The sequence below is a fragment of the Mobula hypostoma genome, chromosome 14, assembly GCF_963921235.1.
Source record: "Mobula hypostoma chromosome 14, sMobHyp1.1, whole genome shotgun sequence".
Classification (NCBI taxonomy): domain Eukaryota; kingdom Metazoa; phylum Chordata; class Chondrichthyes; order Myliobatiformes; family Myliobatidae; genus Mobula; species Mobula hypostoma.
The window spans coordinates 80320045-80346409 of record NC_086110.1 but is presented as its reverse complement, the minus strand read 5'-3'; the positions used below and the strand labels follow the sequence as shown (position 1 = coordinate 80346409).

General features: G+C 54.4%; 1 protein-coding gene across 1 annotated transcript in view; it reads left to right on the top strand.

The window, feature by feature from the left end:
* Positions 1–26365, top strand: part of galns (galactosamine (N-acetyl)-6-sulfatase) — a 74376-nt gene that overhangs the window by 29222 nt on the left and 18789 nt on the right. The window contains exons 9-10 of the mRNA XM_063067315.1: positions 2835–2938; positions 24966–25102. Of these exons, the coding sequence (XP_062923385.1) occupies positions 2835–2938; positions 24966–25102 (241 nt within the window). The remainder of the gene's footprint in view (positions 1–2834; positions 2939–24965; positions 25103–26365) is intronic.

Below are 26365 nucleotides of genomic sequence, written 5' to 3'. Positions count from 1 at the left end.
TCCCTCCCCTCCCCTTCTCATCTGTTCCCTTCCCTCCCCTCAGCACCTGTTCTCTCTCCTCCCCATCTGTCCCCTCCCCTCCCCTTCTGATCTGTTCCCTCCCCTCCCCTTCTCATCTGTCCCCTCCCCTCCCCTTCTCATCTGTCCCCTCCCCTCCCCTTCTCACCTGTTCCCTCCACTCCCCTTCTCACCTGTTCCATCCCCTCCCCTCCAAACCTGTTCCCTCCCCTCCCCTTTTCATCTGTTCCCACCCCTCCCCTCCCCTTTTCACATGTTCCCTCTCCTCCCCTCACCTGTTCCCTCCTCCCCTTATCATCCGTTCCCTCCCCTCCCCTCCTCACCTGTTCCCTCCCCTCCCCTCCTCAACTGTTTCCTCCCCTCCCTTTCTCACCTGTTCCCTCTCCTCGCCTCCTCACCTGTTCCCTCCCCTCCCCTCCTCACCTGTTCCCTCCCCACCTGTTCCCTCCACTCCCCTTTTTCATCTGTTCCCTCCCCTCCTCACCTGTTCCCTCCCCTCCCCTCCCCCATTTCACGTGTTCCCTTTTCTCCCCTCACCTGTTCCCTCCTCCCCTTATCATCTGTTCCCACCCCTCCCCTTCTCATCTGTTCCCTCCCCTCCTCACCTGTTCCCTCCTCTCCCCTTCTCACCTGTCCCATCCTCTCCCCTCCACACCTGTTCCTTCCCCTCCCCTTCTCATCTGTTCCCACCCCTCCCCTCCCCTTTTCACATGTTCCCTCTCCTCCCCTCAACTGTTCCCTCCTCCCCTTATCATCTGTTCCCTCCCCTCCCCTTTTCACCTGTTCCCTCCCCTCCCCTCCTCACCTGTTCCCTCCCCTCCCCACCTGTTCCCTCCCCTCCCCTTCTCACCTATTCCCTTCCCTCCCCTCCCCTTAGCACCTGTTCCCTCTCCTCCCCATCTGTCCCCTCCCCTCCCCTTCTGATCTGTTCCCTCTCCTCCCCTTCTCATCTGTCCCCACCCTCCCCTTTTCACCTGTTTCCTCCCCTCCCCTTCTCATCTGTTCCCTCCCCTCCTCACCTGTTCCCTCCCCTCCCCTTCTCACCAGTTCCCTCCCCTCCCCTCCTCATCTGTTCCCTCCCCTTCTCACCTGTTCCCTCCCCTCCCCTTCTCACCAGTTCCCTCCCCTCCCCATCTGTTCCCTCCCCTCCCCTCCTCACCTGTTCCCTCCCCTCCCCTTCTCACCTGTTCCCTCCCCTCCCCACCTATTCCCTTCCCTCCCCTCCCCTTAGCACCTGTTCCCTCTCCTCCCCATCTGTCCCCTCCCCTCCTCTTCTGATCTGTTCCCTCTCCTCCCCTTCTCATCTGTCCCCACCCCTCCCCTTTTCACCTGTTTCCTCCCCTCCCCTTCTCATCTGTTCCCTCCCCTCCTCACCTGTTCCCTCCCCTCCCCGTCTCACCAGTTCCCTCCCCTCCCCTCCTCATCTGATCCCTCCCCTCCCTTTCTCACCTGTTCCCTCCCCTCCCCTTCTCATCTGTTCCCTCCCCTCCCCTTCTCACCTGTTCCCTCCCCTCCCCTTCCCATCTGTCCCCTCCCCTCCCCTTCTGATCTGTTCCCTCTCCTCCCCTTCTCATCTGTCCCCTCCCCTCCCCTTCTCATCTGTTCCCTCTCCTCCCCTTCTCATCTGTCCCCTCCCCTCCCCTTTTCACCTGTTTCCTCCCCTCCCCTTCTCATCTGTTCCCTCCCCTCCCCTCCCCTTCTCATCTGTTCCCTCCCCTCCCCTCCTCACCTGTTCCCTCCCCTCCCCGTCTCATCAGTTCCCTCTCCAGCCCTTCTCCCATCAGCTGGTCAGCAGTAGCTCGTGTGGGATTTCAGAGACTTCACTCCCTGCTTCTCCCCACCCCTCCCCTTCTGTCCTTCCCTGTTCTCCCATCAGCTGGTCAGCAGCAACTAGTGTGGGATGTCAGAGAGACTCCCCTCCCTGCCCTTCTCCGTATGTTTTCGCCCCTCCTCTTCCCTCCCCACCTGTGCCCGTTCCACCCTGCTGGTCCCCTTCTCCCATCAGCTGGCCGGCAGACAGTGTGGGACATCAAGACTCGCCCCCCACAACACCCACTGTGACTGACCTCTCCACTTGTCCCCATTCCCTGTTCCCTCCTGGTCTGAAAGTGTATGAAATGTTTCCCGTTGGAGAGTCTGATTCCTTTGCCCATCAGTCCTGGGATTCCTCCTGTTCTCCACACGCACTCCTCGGCATTTCTTCAATCCCTGAATTAGATTGAGTCGGGGAGTTATCCGTTATCCACTGTCCACTAGCACGCTGAGAAAAGACCTCCTCTTCATCACCCCCAGTATTTATAACAAATTCACAGTCAGAACAATGCGGGAGAGGGTGGGGATAGGCAACAAGCAGTGTTGGTAGGGAGGGAGAGAGGTGATAGCCGCGAGGCTGGAAAGGGAAAGCCAGTGACATGGGGGAGGGGGGCCCGTAACGGAGGGGTGCCGCGCCGATGTGGGGGCGCAGGTGGCGCGACTACTGAGGGGTCTGTAATGGGGACCGCGCAAACACAGAGGGGTCTGTAATGGGGACCGTGCAAATACTGAGGGGTCTGTAATGGGGATCGCACATCTACTGAGGGGTCTGTAATAGGGACCGCGCAACTACAGAGGGGACGATAATGGGGACCGCGCAAGTACTGAGGGGTCTGTAATGGGGACCACGCAACTACTGAGGAGTCTGTAATGGGGACCGCACAACTACTAAGAGGTCTGTAATGAGGACCGCGCAACTACTGAGGGGTCTGTAATGGGGACCACGCAACTACTGAGGGGTCTGTAATGGGGACCGTGCATCTACTGAGAGGTCTGTGTTACAGGGGGCAGCAATGGTCCATTCCTCTGTGGAAAAGAGACGACTTTTGAGGGGGGAATGCGGGAGCCAGCCATCGCGTGGTGGCCAGGACACATCCCTGCGGGACAGGTGAGCAGCTGGCTAGGTGGGGGACTGGGGCAGAATATTGGGGTGGGGGAGACAGTGGGTTGGGAGGGGGCAGGACAGATGGTGGTGGTGCGGCAAAAAGAGGGCGGTAGAGGTGGTGCAGGTGATTGGGAGGGTGGGAAGGAGGCGGGAAAGCAGTGGTGGTCTGCGGTGAGAAGGGGTGGTAGTGGGAAATAGTCTGTTCTTCAACTATTAATTTCGACATGTAGACACTGTAGTTGGCTAATGAGGAGAAGGTCAGAGGGTCAGGGAGGCAAACGAGTGGGAAGAGAAGGTGGTTGTTACTTGTCTGTGGGAGGATTATTTGGCAGACTCAGGGAAATCTGTTGTGGCCGAGGGGAGGGGAGATTGAAACCCAACCAGGGTCAGGCCTGGCCTGGGAGCGACCAGCCAGTGCCCAAAAGCAGCGTCACAGGGAAATGGTAGTGAAAACACAGCGTGACAGGGAGATGGTGAAAAAGTAGCGTGACAGGGAGGTGGTGAAAGAGCAGCGTGACGGAGATGGTGAAAATGCAGTGTGACAGGGTGACGGTGAAAAACAGCATGACAGAGAGACGGTGAATAAGCAGCGTGACGGAGATGGTGAATAAGCAGCGTGACAGGGAGACGGTGAAAACACAGCGTAACAGACGGTGGAAAAGCAGCGTGACAGGGAGACGGTGGTGAAAATGCAGCATGACAGACAGACGGTGGTGAAAACACAGCGTGACAGGGAGACGGTGGTGAAAAATCAGCGTGACGGAGACGATGAAAAAGCAGCGGTGACAGAGAGACGGTGGAAAAGCAGCGTGACAGGGAGACGGTGAAAGAGCAGCGTGACAGGGAGACGGTGAAAGAGCAGCGTGACAGGGAGACGGTGAATATGCAGCGTGACAGGGAGACGGTGAAAGAGCAGCGTGACAGGGAGACGGTGGAAAAGCAGCGTGACAGGGAGACAGTGGTGAAAAAGCAGCGTGACAGGGAGACGGTGGTGAAAAAGTAGCGTGACAGGGAGACGGTGAAACAGCAGCGTGACAGGGAGACGGTGAAAAAGCAGCGTGACAGGGAGACGGTGAAAAAGCAGCATGACAGGGAGACGGTGAAAATGCAGCATGACAGGGTGACGGTGAAAGAGCAGCGTGACAGGGAGACGGTGAATATGCAGCGTGACAGGGAGACGGAAAAGCAGCGTGACAGGGAGACGGTGAAAAAGCAGCGTGACAGGGAGACGGTGGAAAAGCAGCGTGACAGGGAGACGGTGGAAAAGCAGCGTGACAGGGAGACGTTGGAAATGCAGCGTTACAGAGAGACGGTGAAAAAGCAGCGTGACAGGGAGAGACAGTGGAAATGGAGCGTGACGGAGACGGTGGAAATGCAGCGTGACAGGGTGACGGTGAAAAAGCAGCGTGACAGGGAGACGGTGAAACACAACCGTGACAGGGTGACGGTGGTGAAAAAGCAGCGTGACAGGGAGATGGTGAAAAAGCAGCGTGACAGGGAGACGGTGAAAAATCAGCGTGATAGGGAGACGGTGGAAATACAGCGTGACGGAGACGGTGGAAATGCAGCGTGACAGAGAGACTGTGAAAAAGCAGCGTGACAGGGAGAGACGGTGGAAATGCAGCGTGACGGAGACGGTGGAAATGCAGCGTGACAGGGTGACGGTGGTGAAAAAGCAGCGTGACAGGGAGACGGTGAAAAAGCAGCGTGACACGGAGATGGTGAAAGAGCAGCGTGACAGGGAGACGGTGGAAAAGCAGCGTGACAGGGAGACGGTGGTGAAAAAGCAGCGTGACAGGGAGACGGTGAAAAAGCAGCGTGACAGGGAGACGGTGGAAAAGCAGCGTGACCGAGAGACGGGGAAAGAGCAGCGTGACAGATAGACGGTGAAAAAGCAGCGTGGCAGGGAGACGGTGAAAAAGCAGCGTGACAGGGAGACGGTGGTGAAAAAGCAGCGTGACAGGGAGACGGTGGTGAAAAAGCAGCGTGACAGGGAGACGGTGAAAGAGCAGCATAACAGGGAGACGGTGAAACAGCAGCGTGACAGGGAGACGGTGGAAAAGCAGCGTGACAGGGAGACGGTGGAAAAGCAGCGTGACAGGGAGACGGTGAAAATGCAGCGTGACAGGGTGACGGTGAAAGAGCAGCATGACAGGGAGACGGTGAAACAGCAGCGTGACAGGGAGACGGTGAAAAAGCAGCGTGACAGGGAGACGGTGGAAAAGCAGCGTGACAGGGAGACGGTGAAAATGCAGCGTGACAGGGTGACGGTGAAAGAGCAGCGTGACAGGGAGACGGTGAAAAAGCAGCGTGACAGGGAGACGGTGGAAAAGCAGCGTGACAGGGAGACGGTGGAAAAGCAGCGTGACAGGGAGACGGTGGAAATGCAGCGTTACAGAGAGACTGTGAAAGAGCAGCGTGACAGGGTGACGGTGAAAAAGCAGCGTGACAGGGAGACGGTGAAACACAAGCGTGACAGGGTGACGGTGGTGAAAAAGCAGCGTGACAGGGAGACGGTGAAAAAGCAGCGTGACAGGGAGACGGTGAAAGAGCAGCGTGACAGGGAGACGGTGAAAGAGCAGCGTGACAGGGAGACGGTGGTGAAAAATCAGCGTGACAGGGAGACGGTGAAAAAGCAGCGTGACAGGGAGACGGTGAAAAAGCAGCGTGACAGGGAGACGGTGGAAAAGCAGCGTGACCGAGAGACGGGGAAACAGCAGCGTGACAGGGAGACGGTGAAACACAAGCGTGACAGGGTGACGGTGGTGAAAAAGCAGCGTGACAGGGAGACGGTGAAAGAGCAGCGTGACAGGGAGACGGTGGTGAAAAAGCAGCGTGACAGGGAGACGGTGAAAAAGCAGCGTGACAGGGAGACGGTGGAAAAGCAGCGTAACAGGGAGACGGTGGAAAAGCAGCGTGACAGGGAGACGGTGGAAATGCAGCGTGACAGGGAGACGGTGAAAAAGCAGCGTGACAGGGAGAGACGGTGGAAATGCAGCGTGACGGAGACGGTGGAAATGCAGCGTGACAGGGTGACGGTGAAAAAGCAGCGTGACAGGGAGACGGTGAAACACAAGCGTGACAGGGTGACGGTGGTGAAAAAGCAGCGTGACAGGGAGACTGTGAAAAAGCATCGTGACAGGGAGACGGTGGAAATGCAGCGTTACAGAGAGACTGAAAAAGCAGCGTGACAGGGAGAGACGGTGGAAATACAGCGTGACGGAGACGGTGGAAATGCAGCGTGACAGAGAGACTGTGAAAAAGCAGCGTGACAGGGAGAGACGGTGTAAATGCAGCGTGACAGGGAGACGGTGGAAATGCAGCGTTACAGAGAGTCTGTGAAAAAGCAGCGTGACAGGGAGAGACGGTGGAAATGCAGCGTGACGGAGACGGTGGAAATGCAGCATGACAGGGTGACGGTGAAAATGCAGCGTGACAGGGAGACGGTGAAACACAAGCGTGACAGGGTGATGGTGGTGAAAAAGCAGCGTGACGGAGACGGTGAAAAAGCAGCGTGACAGGGAGACGGTGAAAAATCAGCGTGATAGGGAGACGGTGGAAAGGCAGCGTGACAGGGAGACGGTGGAAATGCAGCGTTACAGAGAGACTGTGAAAAAGCAGCGTGACAGGGAGAGACGGTGGATATACAGCGTGACGGGGACGGTGGAAATGCAGCGTGACAGAGAGACTGTGAAAAAGCAGCGTGACGGAGAGACGGTGGAAATGCAGCGTGACAGGGAGACGGTGGAAATGCAGCGTTACAGAGAGACTGTGAAAGAGCAGCGTGACAGGGTGACGGTGAAAAAGCAGCGTGACAGGGAGACGGTGAAACACAAGCGTGACAGGGTGACGGTGGTGAAAAAGCAGCGTGACAGGGAGACGGTGAAAAAGCAGCGTGACACGGAGACGGTGAAAGAGCAGCGTGACAGGGAGACGGTGGTGAAAAATCAGCGTGACAGGGAGACGGTGAAAAAGCAGCGTGACAGGGAGACGGTGAAAAAGCAGCGTGACAGGGAGACGGTGGAAAAGCAGCGTGACCGAGAGACGGGGAAACAGCAGCGTGACAGGGAGACGGTGAAACACAAGCGTGACAGGGTGACGGTGGTGAAAAAGCAGCGTGACAGGGAGACGGTGAAAGAGCAGCGTGACAGGGAGACGGTGGTGAAAAAGCAGCGTGACAGGGAGACGGTGAAAAAGCAGCGTGACAGGGAGACGGTGGAAAAGCAGCGTAACAGGGAGACGGTGGAAAAGCAGCGTGACAGGGAGACGGTGGAAATGCAGCGTGACAGGGAGACGGTGAAAAAGCAGCGTGACAGGGAGAGACGGTGGAAATGCAGCGTGACGGAGACGGTGGAAATGCAGCGTGACAGGGTGACGGTGAAAAAGCAGCGTGACAGGGAGACGGTGAAACACAAGCGTGACAGGGTGACGGTGGTGAAAAAGCAGCGTGACAGGGAGACTGTGAAAAAGCATCGTGACAGGGAGACGGTGGAAATGCAGCGTTACAGAGAGACTGAAAAAGCAGCGTGACAGGGAGAGACGGTGGAAATACAGCGTGACGGAGACGGTGGAAATGCAGCGTGACAGAGAGACTGTGAAAAAGCAGCGTGACAGGGAGAGACGGTGTAAATGCAGCGTGACAGGGAGACGGTGGAAATGCAGCGTTACAGAGAGTCTGTGAAAAAGCAGCGTGACAGGGAGAGACGGTGGAAATACAGCGTGACGGAGATGGTGGAAATGCAGCGTGACAGAGAGACTGTGAAAAAGCAGCGTGACGGAGAGACGGTGGAAATGCAGCGTGACAGGGAGACGGTGGAAATGCAGCGTTACAGAGAGACTGTGAAAAAGCAGCGTGACAGGGTGACGGTGAAAAAGCAGCGTGACAGGGAGACAGTGAAACACAAGCGTGACAGGTTGACGGTGGTGAAAAAGCAGCGTGACAGGGAGACGGTGGTGAAAAATCAGCGTGACAGGGAGACGGTGAAAAAGCAGCGTGACAGGGAGATGGTGAAAAAGCAGCGTGACAGGGAGACGGTGGAAAAGCAGTGTGACCGAGAGACGGGGAAACAGCAGCGTGACAGAGAGATGGTGAAAAAGCAGCGTGGCAGGGAGACGGTGAAAAACCAGCGTGACAGGGAGACGGTGAAACAGCAGCGTGACAGGGAGACGGTGAAAAAGCAGCGTGACAGGGAGACGGTGGAAAAGCAGCGTGACAGGGAGACGGTGGAAATGCAGCGTTACAGAGAGACTGTGAAAAAGCAGCGTGACAGGGTGACGGTGAAAAAGCAGCGTGACAGGGAGACGGTGAAACACAAGCGTGACAGGGTGACGGTGGTGAAAAAGCAGCGTGACAGGGAGACGGTGAAAGAGCAGCGTGACAGGGAGACGGTGGTGAAAAAGCAGCGTGACAAGGAGGCGGTGAAAAAGCAGCGTTACAGGGAGACGGTGGAAAAGCAGCGTAACAGGGAGACGGTGGAAAAGCAGCGTGACAGGGAGACGGTGGAAATGCAGCGTGACAGGGAGACGGTGAAAATGCAGCGTGACAGGGAGAGACGGTGGAAATGCAGCGTGACGGAGACGGTGGAAATGCAGCGTGACAGGGTGACGGTGAAAAAGCAGCGTGACAGGGAGACGGTGAAACACAAGCGTGACAGGGTGACGGTGGTGAAAAAGCAGCGTGACAGGGAGACTGTGAAAAAGCATCGTGACAGGGAGACGGTGGAAATGCAGCGTTACAGAGAGACTGAAAAAGCAGCGTGACAGGGAGAGACGGTGGAAATACAGCGTGACGGAGACGGTGGAAATGCAGCGTGACAGAGAGACTGTGAAAAAGCAGCGTGACAGGGAGAGACGGTGTAAATGCAGCGTGACAGGGAGACGGTGGAAATGCAGCGTTACAGAGAGACTGTGAAAAAGCAGCGTGACAGGGTGACGGTGAAAAAGCAGCGTGACAGGGAGACGGTGAAACACAAGCATGACAGGGTGACGGTGGTGAAAAAGCAGCGTGACAGGGAGACGGTGAAAAAGCAGCGTGACAGGGAGACGGTGAAAAAGCAGCGTGACACGGAGACAGTGAGAGAGCAGCGTGACAGGGAGACGGTGGAAAAGCAGCGTGACAGGGAGACGGTGAAACACAAGCGTGACAGGGTGACGGTGGTGAAAAAGCAGCGTGACAGGGAGACGGTGAAAGAGCAGCGTGACAGGGAGACGGTGGTGAAAAAGCAGCGTGACAGGGAGACGGTGAAAAAGCAGCGTGACAGGGAGACGGTGGAAAAGCAGCGTGACAGGGAGACGGTGGAAAAGCAGCGTGACAGGGAGACGGTGGAAATGCAGCGTGACAGGGAGACGGTGAAAAAGCAGTGTGACAGGGAGAGACGGTGGAAATGCAGCGTGACGGAGACGGTGGAAATGCAGCGTGACAGGGTGACGGCGAAAAAGCAGCGTGACAGGGAGACGGTGAAACACAAGCGTGACAGGGTGACGGTGCTGAAAAAGCAGCGTGACAGGGAGACTGTGAAAAAGCATCGTGACAGGGAGACGGTGGAAATGCAGCGTTACAGAGAGACTGAAAAAGCAGCGTGACAGGGAGAGACGGTGGAAATACAGCGTGACGGAGACGGTGGAAATGCAGCGTGACAGAGAGACTGTGAAAAAGCAGCGTGACAGGGAGAGACGGTGTAAATGCAGCGTGACAGGGAGACGGTGGAAATGCAGCGTTACAGAGAGACTGTGAAAAAGCAGCGTGACAGGGAGAGACGGTGGAAAAGCAGCGTGACAGGGAGACGGTGGAAAAGCAGCGTGACAGGGAGACGGTGAAAAAGCAGCGTGACAGGGAGACGGTGGAAATGCAGCGTGACAGGGAGACGGTGGAAATGCAGCGTTACAGAGAGACTGTGAAAAAGCAGCGTGACAGGGTGACGGTGAAAAAGCAGCGTGACAGGGAGACGGTGAAACACAAGCGTGACAGGGAGACGGTGGTGAAAAAGCAGCGTGACAGGGAGACGGTGGTGAAAAAGCAGCGTGACAGGGAGACGGTGAAAAAGCAGCGTGACAGGGAGACGGTGAAAGAGCAGCGTGACAGGGAGACGGTGGAAAAGCAGCGTGACCGAGAGACGGGGAAACAGCAGCGTGACAGAGAGATGGTGAAAAAGCAGCGTGACAGGGAGACGGTGAAAAACCAGCGTGACAGGGAGACGGTGAAACAGCAGCGTGACAGGGAGACGGTGAAAAAGCAGCGTGACAGGGAGACGGTGGAAAAGCAGCGTGACAGGGAGACGGTGGAAATGCAGCGTGACAGAGAGACTGTGAAAAAGCAGCGTGACAGGGAGACGGTGAAAAAGCAGCGTGACAGGGAGACGGTGAAACACAAGCGTGACAGGGAGACGGTGAAAAAGCAGCGTGACAGGGAGACGGTGAAAGAGCAGCGTGACAGGGAGACTGTGGTGAAAACGCAGCGTGACAGGGAGACGGTGAAAAAGCAGCGTGACAGGGAGACGGTGGAAAAGCAGCGTGACAGGGAGACGGTGGAAAAGCAGCGTGACAGGGAGACGGTGAAAATGCAGCGTGACAGGGAGACGGTGGAAAAGCAGCGTGACAGGGAGAGACGGTGGAAATACAGCGTGACAGGGAGACGGTGGAAATGCAGCGTTACAGAGAGACTGTGAAAAAGCAGCGTGACAGGGTGACGGTGAAAAAGCAGCGTGACAGGGAGACGGTGAAACACAAGCGTGACAGGGTGACGGTGGTGAAAAAGCAGCGTGACAGGGAGACGGTGAAAAAGCAGCGTGACAGGGAGACGGTGAAAAAGCAGCGTGACACGGAGACAGTGAGAGAGCAGCGTGACAGGGAGACGGTGGAAAAGCAGCGTGACAGGGAGACGGTGGTGAAAAAGCAGCGTGACAGGGAGACGGTGGAAAAGCAGCGTGACAGGGAGACGGTGAAAAAGCAGCGTGACAGGGAGAGACGGTGGAAATGCAGCGTGACAGGGAGACGGTGGAAATGCAGCGTGACAGGGTGACGGTGAAAAAGCAGCGTGACAGGGAGACGGTGAAACACAAGCGTGACAGGGTGACGGTGGTGAAAAAGCAGCGTGACAGGGAGACGGTGAAAAAGCAGCGTGACAGGGAGACGGTGGAAAAGCAGCGTGACAGGGAGACGGTGGAAAAGCAGCGTGACAGGGAGACGGTGGAAAAGCAGCGTGACAGGGAGACGGTGGAAAAGCAGCGTGACAGGGAGAGACGGTGGAAATACAGCGTGACGGAGACGGTGGAAATGCAGCGTGACAGAGAGACTGTGAAAAAGCAGCGTGACAGGGTGACGGTGAAAAAGCAGCGTGACAGGGAGACGGTGAAACAGCAGCGTGACAGGGAGACGGTGGTGAAAACACAGCGTGACAGGGAGACGGTGAAAAAGCAGCGTGACACGGAGACGGTGAAAGAGCAGCGTGACAGGGAGACGGTGGAAAAGCAGCGTGACCGAGAGACGGGGAAACAGCAGCGTGACAGAGAGATGGTGAAAAAGCAGCGTGGCAGGGAGACGGTGAAAAACCAGCGTGACAGGGAGACGGTGGTGAAAAAGCAGCGTGACAGGGAGACGGTGGTGAAAAAGCAGCGTGACAGGGAGACGGTGAAAGAGCAGCGTGACAGGGAGACGGTGAAACAGCAGCGTGACAGGGAGACGGTGAAAAAGCAGCGTGACAGGGAGACGGTGAAACACAAGCGTGACAGGGTGACGGTGGTGGAAAAGCAGCGTGACAGGGAGACGGTGAAAGAGCAGCGTGACAGGGAGACGGTGAAAGAGCAGCGTGACAGGGAGACGGTGAAAAGCAGCGTGACAGGGAGACGGTGGTGAAAAAGCAGCGTGACAGGGAGACGGTGAAAAAGCAGCGTGACAGGGAGACGGTGGAAAAGCAGCGTGACAGGGAGACGGTGGAAAAGCAGCGTGACTGGGAGACGGTGGAAAAGCAGCGTGACAGGGAGACGGTGGAAATGCAGCGTGACAGGGAGACGGTGAAAAAGCAGCGTGACAGGGAGAGACGGTGGAAATGCAGCGTGACGGAGACGGTGGAAATGCAGCGTGACAGGGTAACGGTGAAAAAGCAGCGTGACAGGGAGACGGTGAAACACAAGCGTGACAGGGTGACGGTGGTGAAAAAGCAGCGTGACAGGGAGACTGTGAAAAAGCATCGTGACAGGGAGACGGTGGAAATGCAGCGTTACAGGGAGACTGAAAAAGCAGCGTGACAGGGAGAGACGGTGGAAATACAGCGTGACGGAGACAGTGGAAATGCAGCGTGACAGAGAGACTGTGAAAAAGCAGCGTGACAGGGAGAGACGGTGTAAATGCAGCGTGACAGGGAGACGGTGGAAATGCAGCGTTACAGAGAGACTGTGAAAAAGCAGCGTGACAGGGTGACGGTGAAAAAGCAGCGTGACAGGGAGACGGTGAAACACAAGCGTGACAGGGTGACGGTGGTGAAAAAGCAGCGTGACAGGGAGACGGTGAAAAAGCAGCGTGACAGGGAGACGGTGAAAAAGCAGCGTGACAGGGAGACGGTGAAAGAGCAGCGTGACAGGGAGACGGTGGAAAAGCAGCGTGACAGGGAGACGGTGGTGAAAAAGCAGCGTGACAGGGAGACGGTGGAAAAGCAGCGTGACAGGGAGACGGGGAAAGAGCAGCGTGACAGGGAGACGGTGAAAAAGCAGCGTGACAGGGAGACGGTGAAAAAGCAGCGTGACAGGGAGACGGTGGAAAAGCAGCGTGACAGGGAGACGGTGGAAAAGCAGCGTGACAGGGAGACGGTGAAAAAGCAGCGTGACAGGGAGACGGTGAAAGAGCAGCGTGACAGGGAGACGGTGAAAAAGCAGCGTGACAGGGAGACGGTGAAAAAGCAGCGTGACAGAGAGGCGGTGAAAGAGCAGCGTGACAGGGAGACTGTGGTGAAAACGCAGCGTGACAGGGAGACGGTAAAAAGCAGCGTGACAGGGAGACGGTGAAAAAGCAGCGTGACAGGGAGACGGTGGAAAAGCAGCGTGACCGAGAGACGGGGAAACAGCAGCGTGACAGGGAGACGGTGAAACACAAGCGTGACAGGGTGACGGTGGTGAAAAAGCAGCGTGACAGGGAGACGGTGAAAGAGCAGCGTGACAGGGAGACGGTGGTGAAAAAGCAGCGTGACAGGGAGACGGTGAAAAAGCAGCGTGACAGGGAGACGGTGGAAAAGCAGCGTGACAGGGAGACGGTGGAAAAGCAGCGTGACAGGGAGACGGTGGAAATGCAGCGTGACAGGGAGACGGTGAAAAAGCAGCGTGACAGGGAGAGACGGTGGAAATGCAGCGTGACGGAGACGGTGGAAATGCAGCGTGACAGGGTGACGGTGAAAAAGCAGCGTGACAGGGAGACGGTGAAACACAAGCGTGACAGGGTGACGGTGGTGAAAAAGCAGCGTGACAGGGAGACTGTGAAAAAGCATCGTGACAGGGAGACGGTGGAAATGCAGCGTTACAGAGAGACTGAAAAAGCAGCGTGACAGGGAGAGACGGTGGAAATACAGCGTGACAGGGAGACGGTGGAAATGCAGCGTGACAGAGAGACTGTGAAAAAGCAGCGTGACAGGGAGAGACGGTGTAAATGCAGCGTGACAGGGAGACGGTGGAAATGCAGCGTTACAGAGAGTCTGTGAAAAAGCAGCGTGACAGGGAGAGACGGTGGAAATACAGCGTGACGGAGAGGGTGGAAATGCAGCGTGACAGAGAGACTGTGAAAAAGCAGCGTGACAGGGAGACGGTGGAAATGCAGCGTGACAGGGAGACGGTGGAAATGCAGCGTTACAGAGAGACTGTGAAAAAGCAGCGTGACAGGGTGACGGTGAAAAAGCAGCGTGACAGGGAGACGGTGAAACACAAGCGTGACAGGGTGACGGTGGTGAAAAAGCAGCGTGACAGGGAGACGGTGGTGAAAAAGCAGCGTGACAGGGAGACGGTGAAAAAGCAGCGTGACAGGGAGACGGTGAAAAAGCAGCGTGACAGGGAGACGGTGGAAAAGCAGCGTGACCGAGAGACGGGGAAACAGCAGCGTGACAGAGAGACGGTGAAAAAGCAGCGTGACAGGGAGACGGTGAAAAAGCAGCGTGACAGGGAGACGGTGAAACAGCAGCGTGACAGGGAGACGGTGAAAAAGCAGCGTGACAGGGAGACGGTGGAAAAGCAGCGTGACAGGGAGACGGTGGAAATGCAGCGTGACAGAGAGACTGTGAAAAAGCAGCGTGACAGGGTGACGGTGAAAAAGCAGCGTGACAGGGAGACGGTGAAACACAAGCGTGACAGGGTGACGGTGGTGAAAAAGCAGCGTGACAGGGAGACGGTGAAAGAGCAGCGTGACAGGGAGACGGTGGTGAAAAAGCAGCGTGACAGGGAGACGGTGAAAAAGCAGCGTGACAGGGAGACGGTGGAAAAGCAGCGTGACAGGGAGACGGTGGAAAAGCAGCGTGACAGGGAGACGGTGGAAATGCAGCGTGACAGAGAGACTGTGAAAAAGCAGCGTGACAGGGAGAGACGGTGTAAATGCAGCGTGACAGGGAGACGGTGGAAATGCAGCGTTACAGAGAGACTGTGAAAAAGCAGCGTGACAGGGAGACGGTGAAAAAGCAGCGTGACAGGGAGACGGTGAAACACAAGCGTGACAGGGTGACGGTGGTGAAAAAGCAGCGTGACAGGGAGACGGTGAAAAAGCAGCGTGACAGGGAGACGGTGAAAAAGCAGCGTGACAGGGAGACGGTGAAAGAGCAGCGTGACAGGGAGACGGTGGAAAAGCAGCGTGACAGGGAGACGGTGGTAAAGCAGCGTGACAGGGAGACGGTGGAAAAGCAGCGTGACAGGGAGACGGTGAAAAAGCAGCGTGACAGGGAGAGACGGTGGAAATGCAGCGTGACAGGGAGACGGTGGAAATGCAGCGTGACAGGGTGACGGTGAAAAAGCAGCGTGACAGGGAGACGGTGAAACAGCAGCGTGACAGGGAGACGGTGGTGAAAATACAGCGTGACAGGGAGACGGTGAAAAAGCAGCGTGACAGGGAGACGGTGAAAACACAGCGTGACAGGGTGACGGTGGAAAAGCAGCGTGACAGGGAGACGGTGGAAAAGCAGCGTGACAGGGAGACGGTGAAAAAGCAGCGTGACAGGGAGACGGTGAAAAAGCAGCGTGACAGGGAGAGACGGTGGAAATGCAGCGTGACGGAGACGGTGGAAATGCAGCGTGACAGGGTGACGGTGAAAAAGCAGCGTGACAGGGAGACGGTGAAACACAAGCGTGACAGGGTGACGGTGGTGAAAAAGCAGCGTGACAGGGAGACGGTGAAAAAGCAGCGTGACAGGGAGACGGTGGAAATGCAGCGTTACAGAGAGACGGTGAAAAAGCAGCGTGACAGGGAGAGACGGTGGAAATACAGCGTGACGGAGACGGTGGAAATGCAGCGTGACAGAGAGACTGTGAAAAAGCAGCGTGACAGGGAGAGACGGTGTAAATGCAGCGTGACAGGGAGACGGTGGAAATGCAGCGTGACAGAGAGTCTGTGAAAAAGCAGCGTGACAGGGAGAGACGGTGGAAATACAGCGTGACGGAGATGGTGGAAATGCAGCGTGACAGAGAGACTGTGAAAAAGCAGCGTGACGGAGAGACGGTGGAAATGCAGCGTGACAGGGAGACGGTGGAAATGCAGCGTTACAGAGAGACTGTGAAAAAGCAGCGTGACAGGGTGACGGTGAAAAAGCAGCGTGACAGGGAGACGGTGAAACACAAGCGTGACAGGGAGACGGTGGTGAAAAAGCAGCGTGACAGGGAGACGGTGGTGAAAAATCAGCGTGACAGGGAGACGGTGAAAAAGCAGCGTGACAGGGAGACGGTGAAAAAGCAGCGTGACAGGGAGACGGTGGAAAAGCAGCGTGACCGAGAGACGGGGAAACAGCAGCGTGACAGAGAGATGGTGAAAAAGCAGCGTGGCAGGGAGACGGTGAAAAACCAGCGTGACAGGGAGACGGTGAAACAGCAGCGTGACAGGGAGACGGTGAAAAAGCAGCGTGACAGGGAGACGGTGGAAAAGCAGCGTGACAGGGAGACGGTGAAAATGCAGCGTGACAGGGAGACGGTGAAAAAGCAGCGTGACAGGGAGACGGTGAAAAAGCAGCGTGACAGGGAGACGGTGAAACACAAGCGTGACAGGGTGACGGTGGTGAAAAAGCAGCGTGACAGGGAGACGGTGAAAGAGCAGCGTGACAGGGAGACGGTGGTGAAAAAGCAGCGTGACAGGGAGACGGTGAAAAAGCAGCGTGACAGGGAGACGGTGGAAAAGCAGCGTAACAGGGAGACGGTGGAAAAGCAGCGTGACAGGGAGACGGTGGAAATGCAGCGTGACAGAGAGACGGTGAAAAAGCAGCGTGACAGGGAGAGACGGTGTAAATGCAGCGTGACAGGGAGACGGTGGAAATGCAGCGTGACAGGGAGACGGTGAAAAAGCAGCGTGACAGGGTGACGGTGAAAAAGCAGCGTGACAGGGAGACGGTGAAACACAAGCGTGACAGGGTGACGGTGGTGAAAAAGCAGCGTGACAGGGAGACGGTGAAAAAGCAGCGTGACAGGGAGACGGTGAAAAAGCAGCGTGACAGGGAGACGGTGAAAAAGCAGCGTGACAGGGAGACGGTGGAAAAGCAGCGTGACAGGGAGACGGTGGTAAAGCAGCGTGACAGGGAGACGGTGGAAATGCAGCGTTACAGAGAGACGGTGAAAAAGCAGTGTGACAGGGAGAGACGGTGGAAATGCAGCGTGACGGAGACGGTGGAAATGCATCGTGACAGGGTGACGGCGAAAAAGCAGCGTGACTGGAAGACGGTGAAACACAAGCGTGACAGGGTGATGGTGGTGAAAAAGCAGCGTGACAGGGAGACGGTGAAAAAGCAGCGTGACAGGGAGACGGTGAAAAGTCAGCGTGAAAGGGAGACGGTGGAAAGGCAGCGTGACAGGGAGACGGTGGAAATGCAGCGTTACAGAGAGACTGTGAAAAAGCAGCGTGACAGGGAGAGACGGTGGAAATACAGCGTGACGGAGACGGTGGAAATGCATCGTGACAGAGAGACTGTGAAAAAGCAGCGTGACAGGGTGACGGTGAAAAAGCAGCGTGACAGGGAGACGGTGAAACACAAGCGTGACAGGGAGACGGTGGTGAAAAAGCAGCGTGACAGGGAGACGGTGAAAAAGCAGCGTGACAGGGAGACGGTGAAAGAGCAGCGTGACAGGGAGACGGTGGAAAAGCAGCGTGACAGGGAGACGGTGAAACAGCAGCGTGACAGGGAGACGGTGAAAAAGCAGCGTGACAGGGAGACGGTGAAAAAGCAGCGTGACAGGGAGACGGTGGTGAAAAAGCAGCGTGACAGGGAGACGGTGGTGAAAAAGCAGCGTGACAGGGAGACGGTGAAAAAGCAGCGTGACAGGGAGACGGTGAAACAGCAGCGTGACAGGGAGACGGTGAAAAAGCAGCGTGACAGGGAGACGGTGAAACAGCAGCGTGACAGGGAGACGGTGGTGGAAAAGCAGCGTGACAGGGAGACGGTGAAAGAGCAGCGTGACAGGGAGACGGTGAAAAAGCAGCGTGACAGGGAGACGGTGAAAGAGCAGCGTGACAGGGAGACGGTGGTGAAAAAGCAGCGTGACAGGGAGACGGTGAAAAAGCAGCGTGACAGGGAGACGGTGGAAAAGCAGCGTGACAGGGAGACGGTGGAAAAGCAGCGTGACAGGGAGACGGTGAAAAAGCAGCGTGACAGGGAGACGGTGGAAATGCAGCGTGACAGGGAGACGGTGAAAAAGCAGCGTGACAGGGAGAGACGGTGGAAATGCAGCGTGACGGAGACGGTGGAAATGCAGCGTGACAGGGAGACGGTGAAAAAGCAGCGTGACAGGGAGACGGTGAAACACAAGCGTGACAGGGAGACGGTAAAAAGCAGCATGACAGGGAGACGGTGAAACAGCAGCGTGACAGGGAGACGGTGGAAATGCAGCGTTACAGGGAGACTGAAAAAGCAGCGTGACAGGGAGAGACGGTGGAAATACAGCGTGACAGGGAGACGGTGGAAATGCAGCGTGACAGAGAGACTGTGAAAAAGCAGCGTGACAGGGAGAGACGGTGTAAATGCAGCGTGACAGGGAGACGGTGGAAATGCAGCGTGACAGAGAGACGGTGAAAAAGCAGCGTGACAGGGAGACGGTGAAAAAGCAGCGTGACAGGGAGACGGTGAAACACAAGCGTGACAGGGAGACGGTGGTGAAAAAGCAGCGTGACAGGGAGACGCTAAAAAGCAGCATGACAGGGAGACGGTGAAACAGCAGCGTGACAGGGAGACGGTGAAACAGCAGCGTGACAGGGTGACGGTGGTGGAAAAGCAGCGTGACAGGGAGACGGTGAAAGAGCAGCGTGACAGGGAGACGGTGAAAGAGCAGCGTGACAGGGAGACGGTGAAAAAGCAGCGTGACAGGGAGACGGTGGTGAAAAAGCAGCGTGACAGGGAGACGGTGAAAAAGCAGCGTGACAGGGAGACGGTGGAAAAGCAGCGTGACAGGGAGACGGTGGAAAAGCAGCGTGACAGGGAGACGGTGGAAAAGCAGCGTGACAGGGAGACGGTGGAAATGCAGCGTGACAGGGAGACGGTGAAAAAGCAGCGTGACAGGGAGAGACGGTGGAAATGCAGCGTGACGGAGACGGTGGAAATGCAGCGTGACAGGGAGACGGTGAAAAAGCAGCGTGACAGGGAGACGGTGAAACACAAGCGTGACAGGGTGACGGTGGTGAAAAAGCAGCGTGACAGGGAGACGGTGAAAAAGCAGCGTGACAGGGAGACGGTGGAAATGCAGCGTGACAGGGAGACGGTGAAAAAGCAGCGTGACAGGGAGACGGTGGAAATACAGCGTGACAGGGAGACGGTGGAAATGCAGCGTGACAGAGAGACGGTGAAAAAGCAGCGTGACAGGGAGAGACGGTGAAAATGCAGCGTGACAGGGAGACGGTGGAAATGCAGCGTTACAGAGAGACTGTGAAAAAGCAGCGTGACAGGGAGACGGTGAAAAAGCAGCGTGACAGGGAGACGGTGAAACACAAGCGTGACAGGGTGACGGTGGTGAAAAAGCAGCGTGACAGGGAGACGGTGAAAAAGCAGCGTGACAGGGAGACGGTGAAAAAGCAGCGTGACAGGGAGACGGTGAAACAGCAGCGTGACAGGGAGACGGTGGAAAAGCAGCGTGACAGGGAGACGGTGGTGAAAAAGCAGCGTGACAGGGAGACGGTGGAAAAGCAGCGTGACAGGGAGACGGTGAAAGAGCAGCGTGACAGGGAGACGGTGAAACAGCAGCGTGACAGGGAGACGGTGAAAAAGCAGCGTGACAGGGAGACGGTGGAAAAGCAGCGTGACAGGGAGACGGTGGAAAGAGCAGCGTGACAGATAGACGGGGAAAGAGCAGCGTGACAGATAGACGGTGAAAAAGCAGCGTGGCAGGGAGACGGTGAAAAAGCAGCATGACAGGGAGACGGTGAAAACACAGCATGACAGGGTGACGGTGGAAAAGCAGCGTGACAGGGAGACGGTGAAAAAGCAGCGTGACAGGGTGACGGTGAAAAAGCAGCGTGACAGGGAGACGGTGGAAATGCAGCGTGACAGGGAGACGGTGGAAATGCAGCGTTACAGAGAGACTGTGAAAAAGCAGCGTGACAGGGTGACGGTGAAAAAGCAGCGTGACAGGGAGACGGTGAAACACAAGCGTGACAGGGTGACGGTGGTGAAAAAGCAGCGTGACAGGGAGACGGTGAAAAAGCAGCGTGACACGGAGACGGTGAAAGAGCAGCGTGACAGGGAGACGGTGGAAAAGCAGCGTGACAGGGAGACGGGGAAACAGCAGCGTGACAGGGAGACGGTGAAAAAGCAGCGTGACAGGGAGACGGTGAAAAAGCAGCGTGACAGGGAGACGGTGGTGAAAAAGCAGCGTGACAGGGAGACGGTGGTGAAAAAGCAGCGTGACAGGGAGACGGTGAAAGAGCAGCGTGACAGGGAGACGGTGAAACAGCAGCGTGACAGGGAGACGGTGAAAAAGCAGCGTGACAGGGAGACGGTGAAACACAAGCGTGACAGGGTGACGGTGGTGGAAAAGCAGCGTGACAGGGAGACGGTGAAAGAGCAGCGTGACAGGGAGACGGTGAAAGAGCAGCGTGACAGGGAGACGGTGGTGAAAAAGCAGCGTGACAGGGAGACGGTGAAAAAGCAGCGTGACAGGGAGACGGTGGAAAAGCAGCGTGACAGGGAGACGGTGGAAAAGCAGCGTGACAGGGAGACGGTGGAAAAGCAGCGTGACAGGGAGACGGTGAAAAAGCAGCGTGACAGGGAGAGACGGTGGAAATGCAGCGTGACAGGGAGACGGTGGAAATGCAGCGTGACAGGGAGACGGTGAAACAGCAGCGTGACAGGGAGACGGTGAAACAGCAGCGTGACAGGGAGACGGTGGTGAAAAAGCAGCGTGACAGGGAGACGGTGAAAAAGCAGCGTGACAGGGAGACGGTGAAAAAGCAGCGTGACAGGGAGACGGTGAAAAAGCAGCGTGACAGGGAGACGGTGAAACACAAGCATGACAGGGTGACGGTGGTGAAAAAGCAGCGTGACAGGGAGACGGTGAAAAAGCAGCGTGACAGGGAGACGGTGAAAAAGCAGCGTGACAGGGAGACGGTGAAAAAGCAGCGTGACAGGGAGACGGTGGAAAAGCAGCGTGACAGGGAGACGGTGGTGAAAAAGCAGCGTGACAGGGAGACGGTGGAAAAGCAGCGTGACAGGGAGACGGTGAAAGAGCAGCGTGACAGGGAGACGGTGAAACAGCAGCGTGACAGGGAGACGGTGAAAAAGCAGCGTGACAGGGAGACGGTGGAAAAGCAGCGTGACAGGGAGACGGTGGAAAAGCAGCGTGACAGGGAGACGGTGAAAAAGCAGCGTGACAGGGAGACGGTGTGAAAAGCAGCGTGACAGGGAGACGGTGAAACACAAGCGTGACAGGGTGACGGTGGTGAAAAAGCAGCGTGACAGGGAGACGGTGAAAAAGCAGCGTGACAGGGAGACGGTGAAAAAGCAGCGTGACAGGGAGACGGTGAAAAAGCAGCGTGACAGGGAGACGGTGGAAAAGCAGCGTGACAGGGAGACGGTGGTGAAAAAGCAGCGTGACAGGGAGACGGTGGAAAAGCAGCGTGACAGGGAGACGGTGAAAGAGCAGCGTGACAGGGAGACGGTGAAAAAGCAGCGTGACAGGGAGACGGTGAAAAAGCAGCGTGACAGGGAGACGGTGGTGAAAGAGCAGCGTGACAGGGAGACGGTGAAAAAGCAGCGTGACAGGGAGACGGTGAAAAAGCAGCGTGACAGGGAGACGGTGAAAAAGCAGCGTGACAGGGAGACGGTGAAAGAGCAGCGTGACAGGGAGACGGTGAAAAAGCAGCGTGACAGGGAGACGGTGAAAAAGCAGCGTGACAGGGAGACGGTGGTGAAAAAGCAGCGTGACAGGGAGACGGTGGTGAAAACACAGCGTGACAGGGAGACGGTGGAAAAGCAGCGTGACAGGGAGACGGTGAAACAGCAGCGTGACAGGGAGACGGTGAAAAAGCAGCGTGACAGGGAGACGGTGGTGAAAACACAGCGTGACAGGGAGACGGTGGATAAGCAGCGCGACAGGGGGACGGTGAAAAACCAGCGTGTCAGGGAGACGGTGAAAAAGCAGCATGACAGGGAGACTGTGAAAAAGCATTGTGACAGGGAGACGGTGGTGAAAAAGGCATTTTGCACACTGGTCTTCATCAGCCACATGTTGAATATTGGAATTAGGACATAGAAACATGGAAAACCTACAGCACAGTACAGTACCTTCGGCTGATAAAACAGTGCCGAATATGTCCTTACCTCAGAAATTACCTCGGGTTACCAATAGCCCTCTATTTTCCTAAGCTCCATGTACCTGTCCAGGAAACTCTTAAAAGATCTAATAGTATCCATCTCCACTACAGTCACCGGCAGCCCATTCCACACACTCACCACTCTCTGCGTTAAAAGCTTACCCCTGACATCTCCTCTGTTCCTACTTCCAAGCACGCTAAATCTGTGCCCTCTCACGTTAGCCATTTCTGCACTGGGAAAAAGCCTCTGACTATCCACACGATCAATGCCTCTCATGATCTTATACACCTCTATCAGGTCACCTCTCATCCTCTGTCGCTCCAAGGAGAAAAGGCTGAGTTCACTCAACCTATTCTCATAAGGCATGCTCTCCAATCCAGGCAACATCCTTGTAAATCTCCTCCGCACCCTTTCTATAGTTTCCACATTGTTACTGTACTGAGACGACAAGAACTAAGCACAATACTCCAAGTGTGGTCTGACCAGGGTCCTATATAGCTGCAACGTTACCTCTCTAAACTGAAATCCACGATTGATGAAGACCAATGCACCATATGCCTTCTTAACCACGGAGTCAACCTGTGCAGCAGCTTTGAGTGTCCTGTGGACTCAGACCCCAAGATCCCTCTGATCCTCCACACTGCCAAGAGTCTTACCATTAATACGATATTCTGCCACCAGTTTGACTTACTAAAATGAACCACCTCACACTTATCTGGGTTGAACTCCATCTGCCGATTCTCTGCCCAGTTTTGCGTCCTATCAATGTCCCGCTGTAACCTCTGACAGCCCTCCACACTATCCACGACACCCCCAACCTTTGTGTCATCAGCAAATTTACTAACCCATCCCTCCACTTCCTCATCCAGGTCATTTATAAAAATCACGAAGAGTAAGGGTCCCAGAACAGATCCCTGAGGCACACCACTAGTCACTGGCCTCCATGCAGAATATGACCCATCTACAATCACTCCTTGCCTTCTGTGGGTAAGCCAGTTCTGGATCCACAAAGCAATATCCCCTTGGATCCCATGCCTCCTTACTTTCTCAATAAGGCTTGCATGGGGTACCTTGTCAAATACTTTGCTGAAATCTATATACTCTACGTCCACTGCTCCATCTTCATCAATGTGTTTAGTCACATCCTCAAAAAATTCAATCTGGCTTGTAAGACATGACCTGCCTTTGACCAAGCCATGCTGACTATTCCTAATCCTATTATGCCTCTCCAAATGTTCGTAAATCCTGTCTCTCAGGATTTTCTCCATTAACTTACCAACCACTGAAGTAAGACTCACTGCTCTATAATTTCCTGGGCTATCTCTACTCCCTTTCTTGAATAAGGGGAAAATATCCGCAACCCTCCAATCCTCTGGAACCTCTCCTGTCCCCTTTGATGTTGCAAAGATCATCGCCAGAGGCTCAGCAATCTCCTCCCTTGCCTCCCACAGCAGACTGAGGTACATCTCATCCAGTCCCAGTGACTTATCCAACTTGATGCTTTCCGAAAGCTCCAGCACATCCTCTTTCTTAATATCTACATGCTCAAGCTTTTCAGTCTGCTCTACAATTGCCAAGATCCTTTTCCACAGTGAATACTGAAGCAAAGTATTCATTAAGTACCTCTGCTATCTCCTCCGATTCCATACACATTTTTCCACTGTCACACTTGATTGGTCCTATTCTCTCTTATCTTATCCTCTTGCTCTTCACATCCTTGCAGAATGCCTTGGAGTTTTCCTTAATCCTGTCTGCCAAGACCATCTCATGGCCCCTTCTGGCTCTCCTAATTTCTTTCTTAAGCTCCCTCCTGCTGGCCTTATAATCTAGATCTCTGTCATTACCTAGATTTTTTGAACTTTTCGTAAGCTCTTCTTTTCTTCTTGACTAGATTTACAACAGCCTTTGTACACCACTGATCCTGTACCCTACCATCCTTTCCCTGTCTCTTTGGAACATACCTATGTAGAACTCCATGCAAATATCCCCTGAACATTTGCCACATTTCTTCCATACATTTACCTGAGAACACCTGTTCCCAATTTATGCTTCCAAGTTCCTGCTTAATAGCCTCATATTTCCCCTTACTCTAATAAACACTTTCCTAACTTGTCTGTTCCTGTCCCTCTCCAGTGCTATGGGAAAGGAGCTAGAATTGTGATCACTATCTCCAAAATGCTCTCCCACTGAGAGATCTGAACCTGACCAGGTTCATTTCCCAATACCAGATCAAGTACAGCTTCTCCTCTTTAGGCTTATCTACATAGCGTGTAGATAAACCTTCTTGAACACACCTAACAAACTCCACCCCATCTAAACCCCTCACTCTAGGGACATGCCATTCGATATTTGGGAAGTTAAAATCTCCCAACACAACAACCCTGTTATTATTATGTTGTTTGGGTGTACAAGATATTGGTGAGGTCACACTTTGGTGTAATGTGTGAGTTTGGGTCACTTTGTTATTCAACTGAAAAGATTTACAAAGGTATTGTCAGGGCTTGCGCGACTGACTTACAGAGAGAGTTTGAAAAGGCTGGGACTTCATCCTTAGAGCCTGGGAGACTGAGAGGCAATCTTTTATAAAGTTGTGAGGGCACAGATAGGGTGAATTCACTCAGTCTTGTTTCCCAGGGAAAGGGACCTATAAATGAGAGACACATTTTTAAGGAGAGAGGCAAAAGATTTAAAGGGGTGCTAAGGAGAGATTTCTTCACACCCTGGATGTGAGTGTATGGAATGAGCTGCCTGAGGCAGGTGTAATCACAACATCTGAAAAGATATTTGGATAAGGACCTGGATAGAGAGATATGGAACTGGATTGGTGGGTGCCATGATCAGCAGAGGTGAGATGGGCTGTACGACTCTGTTATTCAGAAGTGACCAGTCAGCATGCAACATTCACACATATACATACATAAATACATAAGTTCACAGTTTTATACACACACACACACACAAATCACGTAGTTTGGAGTATGTACTGACACGTGTAGTTGGTGAACACGTACTCACACACATATGCAGTAATGCGCACACAGACACACTTACTGATGCCATGATCTGTGGTTACAGGTGAGTTACCAGCTGGGCACAGTAATGGACCTGTTCACCACCAGCTTGGCCCTTGCTGGGCTCCCACCACCCACAGACCGGCAGCTGGACGGCATCGATCTTTCTCCTGTGTTGCTGAAGGATCAGGTCATCGACAGGTAATGGAGCCAAACTTGAGGGGAAAAAAGCTGTTACCTTCCAGAAAACAGTGAGGAGGGAGGGGAAAGATGTCAAGAGACTGAAACAAGAAGGAACATTATTCATGCACTCAGCATAAGAAATAAAATGGACAAACTTGAAACTCAGCTATAGATTGGCAAGTATGATGTTGTGGCTATCTCTGAAACTTGGTTAAAGGGTGGCTGCCATGGGAGTTGAATGTCCAAGGTGTATCAGAAAGATAGGATCGTAGGCAGAGGGGGTGGTGTGTACAAGAAATAATATTAAATTATTAGAAAGGGATGACATAGGATCGGAAGGTCTAAAGTTTCTATGGGTTGAGTTAAAAAATGACATGGGTAAAGGGACCCTAATGGCAGTTGTATACAAACAGCAACCAGGATGTGGATTACAAATTACAGCAGGAGATAGAAAAGGCGTGTCAAAAGGGCAATGTCATGATAATCGTTGGGGATTTTAACATAAAAGTGGATTGGGAAAACCAGGCCAGTACTGGACCTCAAGAAAGAATTTATAGAATGTCTGAGGGATAGCTTTTCAGAACTGCTTGTTGTTGAGCCCACTAGGGGATCAGCTGTGCTGGATTAGGTATTGTGCAATGATCCAGAGGTGATAAGAGAGCTTAAGGTTAAGGAACCCTTGGGGAACAGTGATCACAATATGATCGAGTTCACTTTGAAACTTAAGAAGGAGAAACTAAATTCCAATGTGTCGGTATTTCAGTGGAATAAAGGAAATTACAATGGCATGAGAGGGGAACTGGCCAGGTTGACTGGAAAGAGACACTAGCAGGAAGGACAGCAGAGCACCAATGGCTGGAGTTTCTGCGAAAGATGAGGGAAGTGCAAGGCAGATATATTCCAAATAAAAATAAATTTTCGAATGGACTGACAAGTGAAGTCAGAGCCAAAGTAAAAGCAAAAGAGAAGGCATACAAGGAATCCAAAGCAGGTAGAAATTCAGAGGATTTCGAAGCTTTTAAAAACTTTCGGAAGGAAACTAAGAAGGTCATTAGGAAGGGAAAGATGAGTTATGAAAGGAAGCTGGCAACGAATATCAAAGAAGATACTAAGAGCTTTTTTTTAAGTATATAAAGAGTAAAAGAGAGTTGAGGGTAGATATAGGACCAATAGAAAATGACGCTGGAGATATTGTAATGAGAGACCGGAGGTGGCAGAGGAACTAAATGCATATTTTGCATCAGTCTTCACAGTGGAAGACGTCTGCGGTATACCAGACAA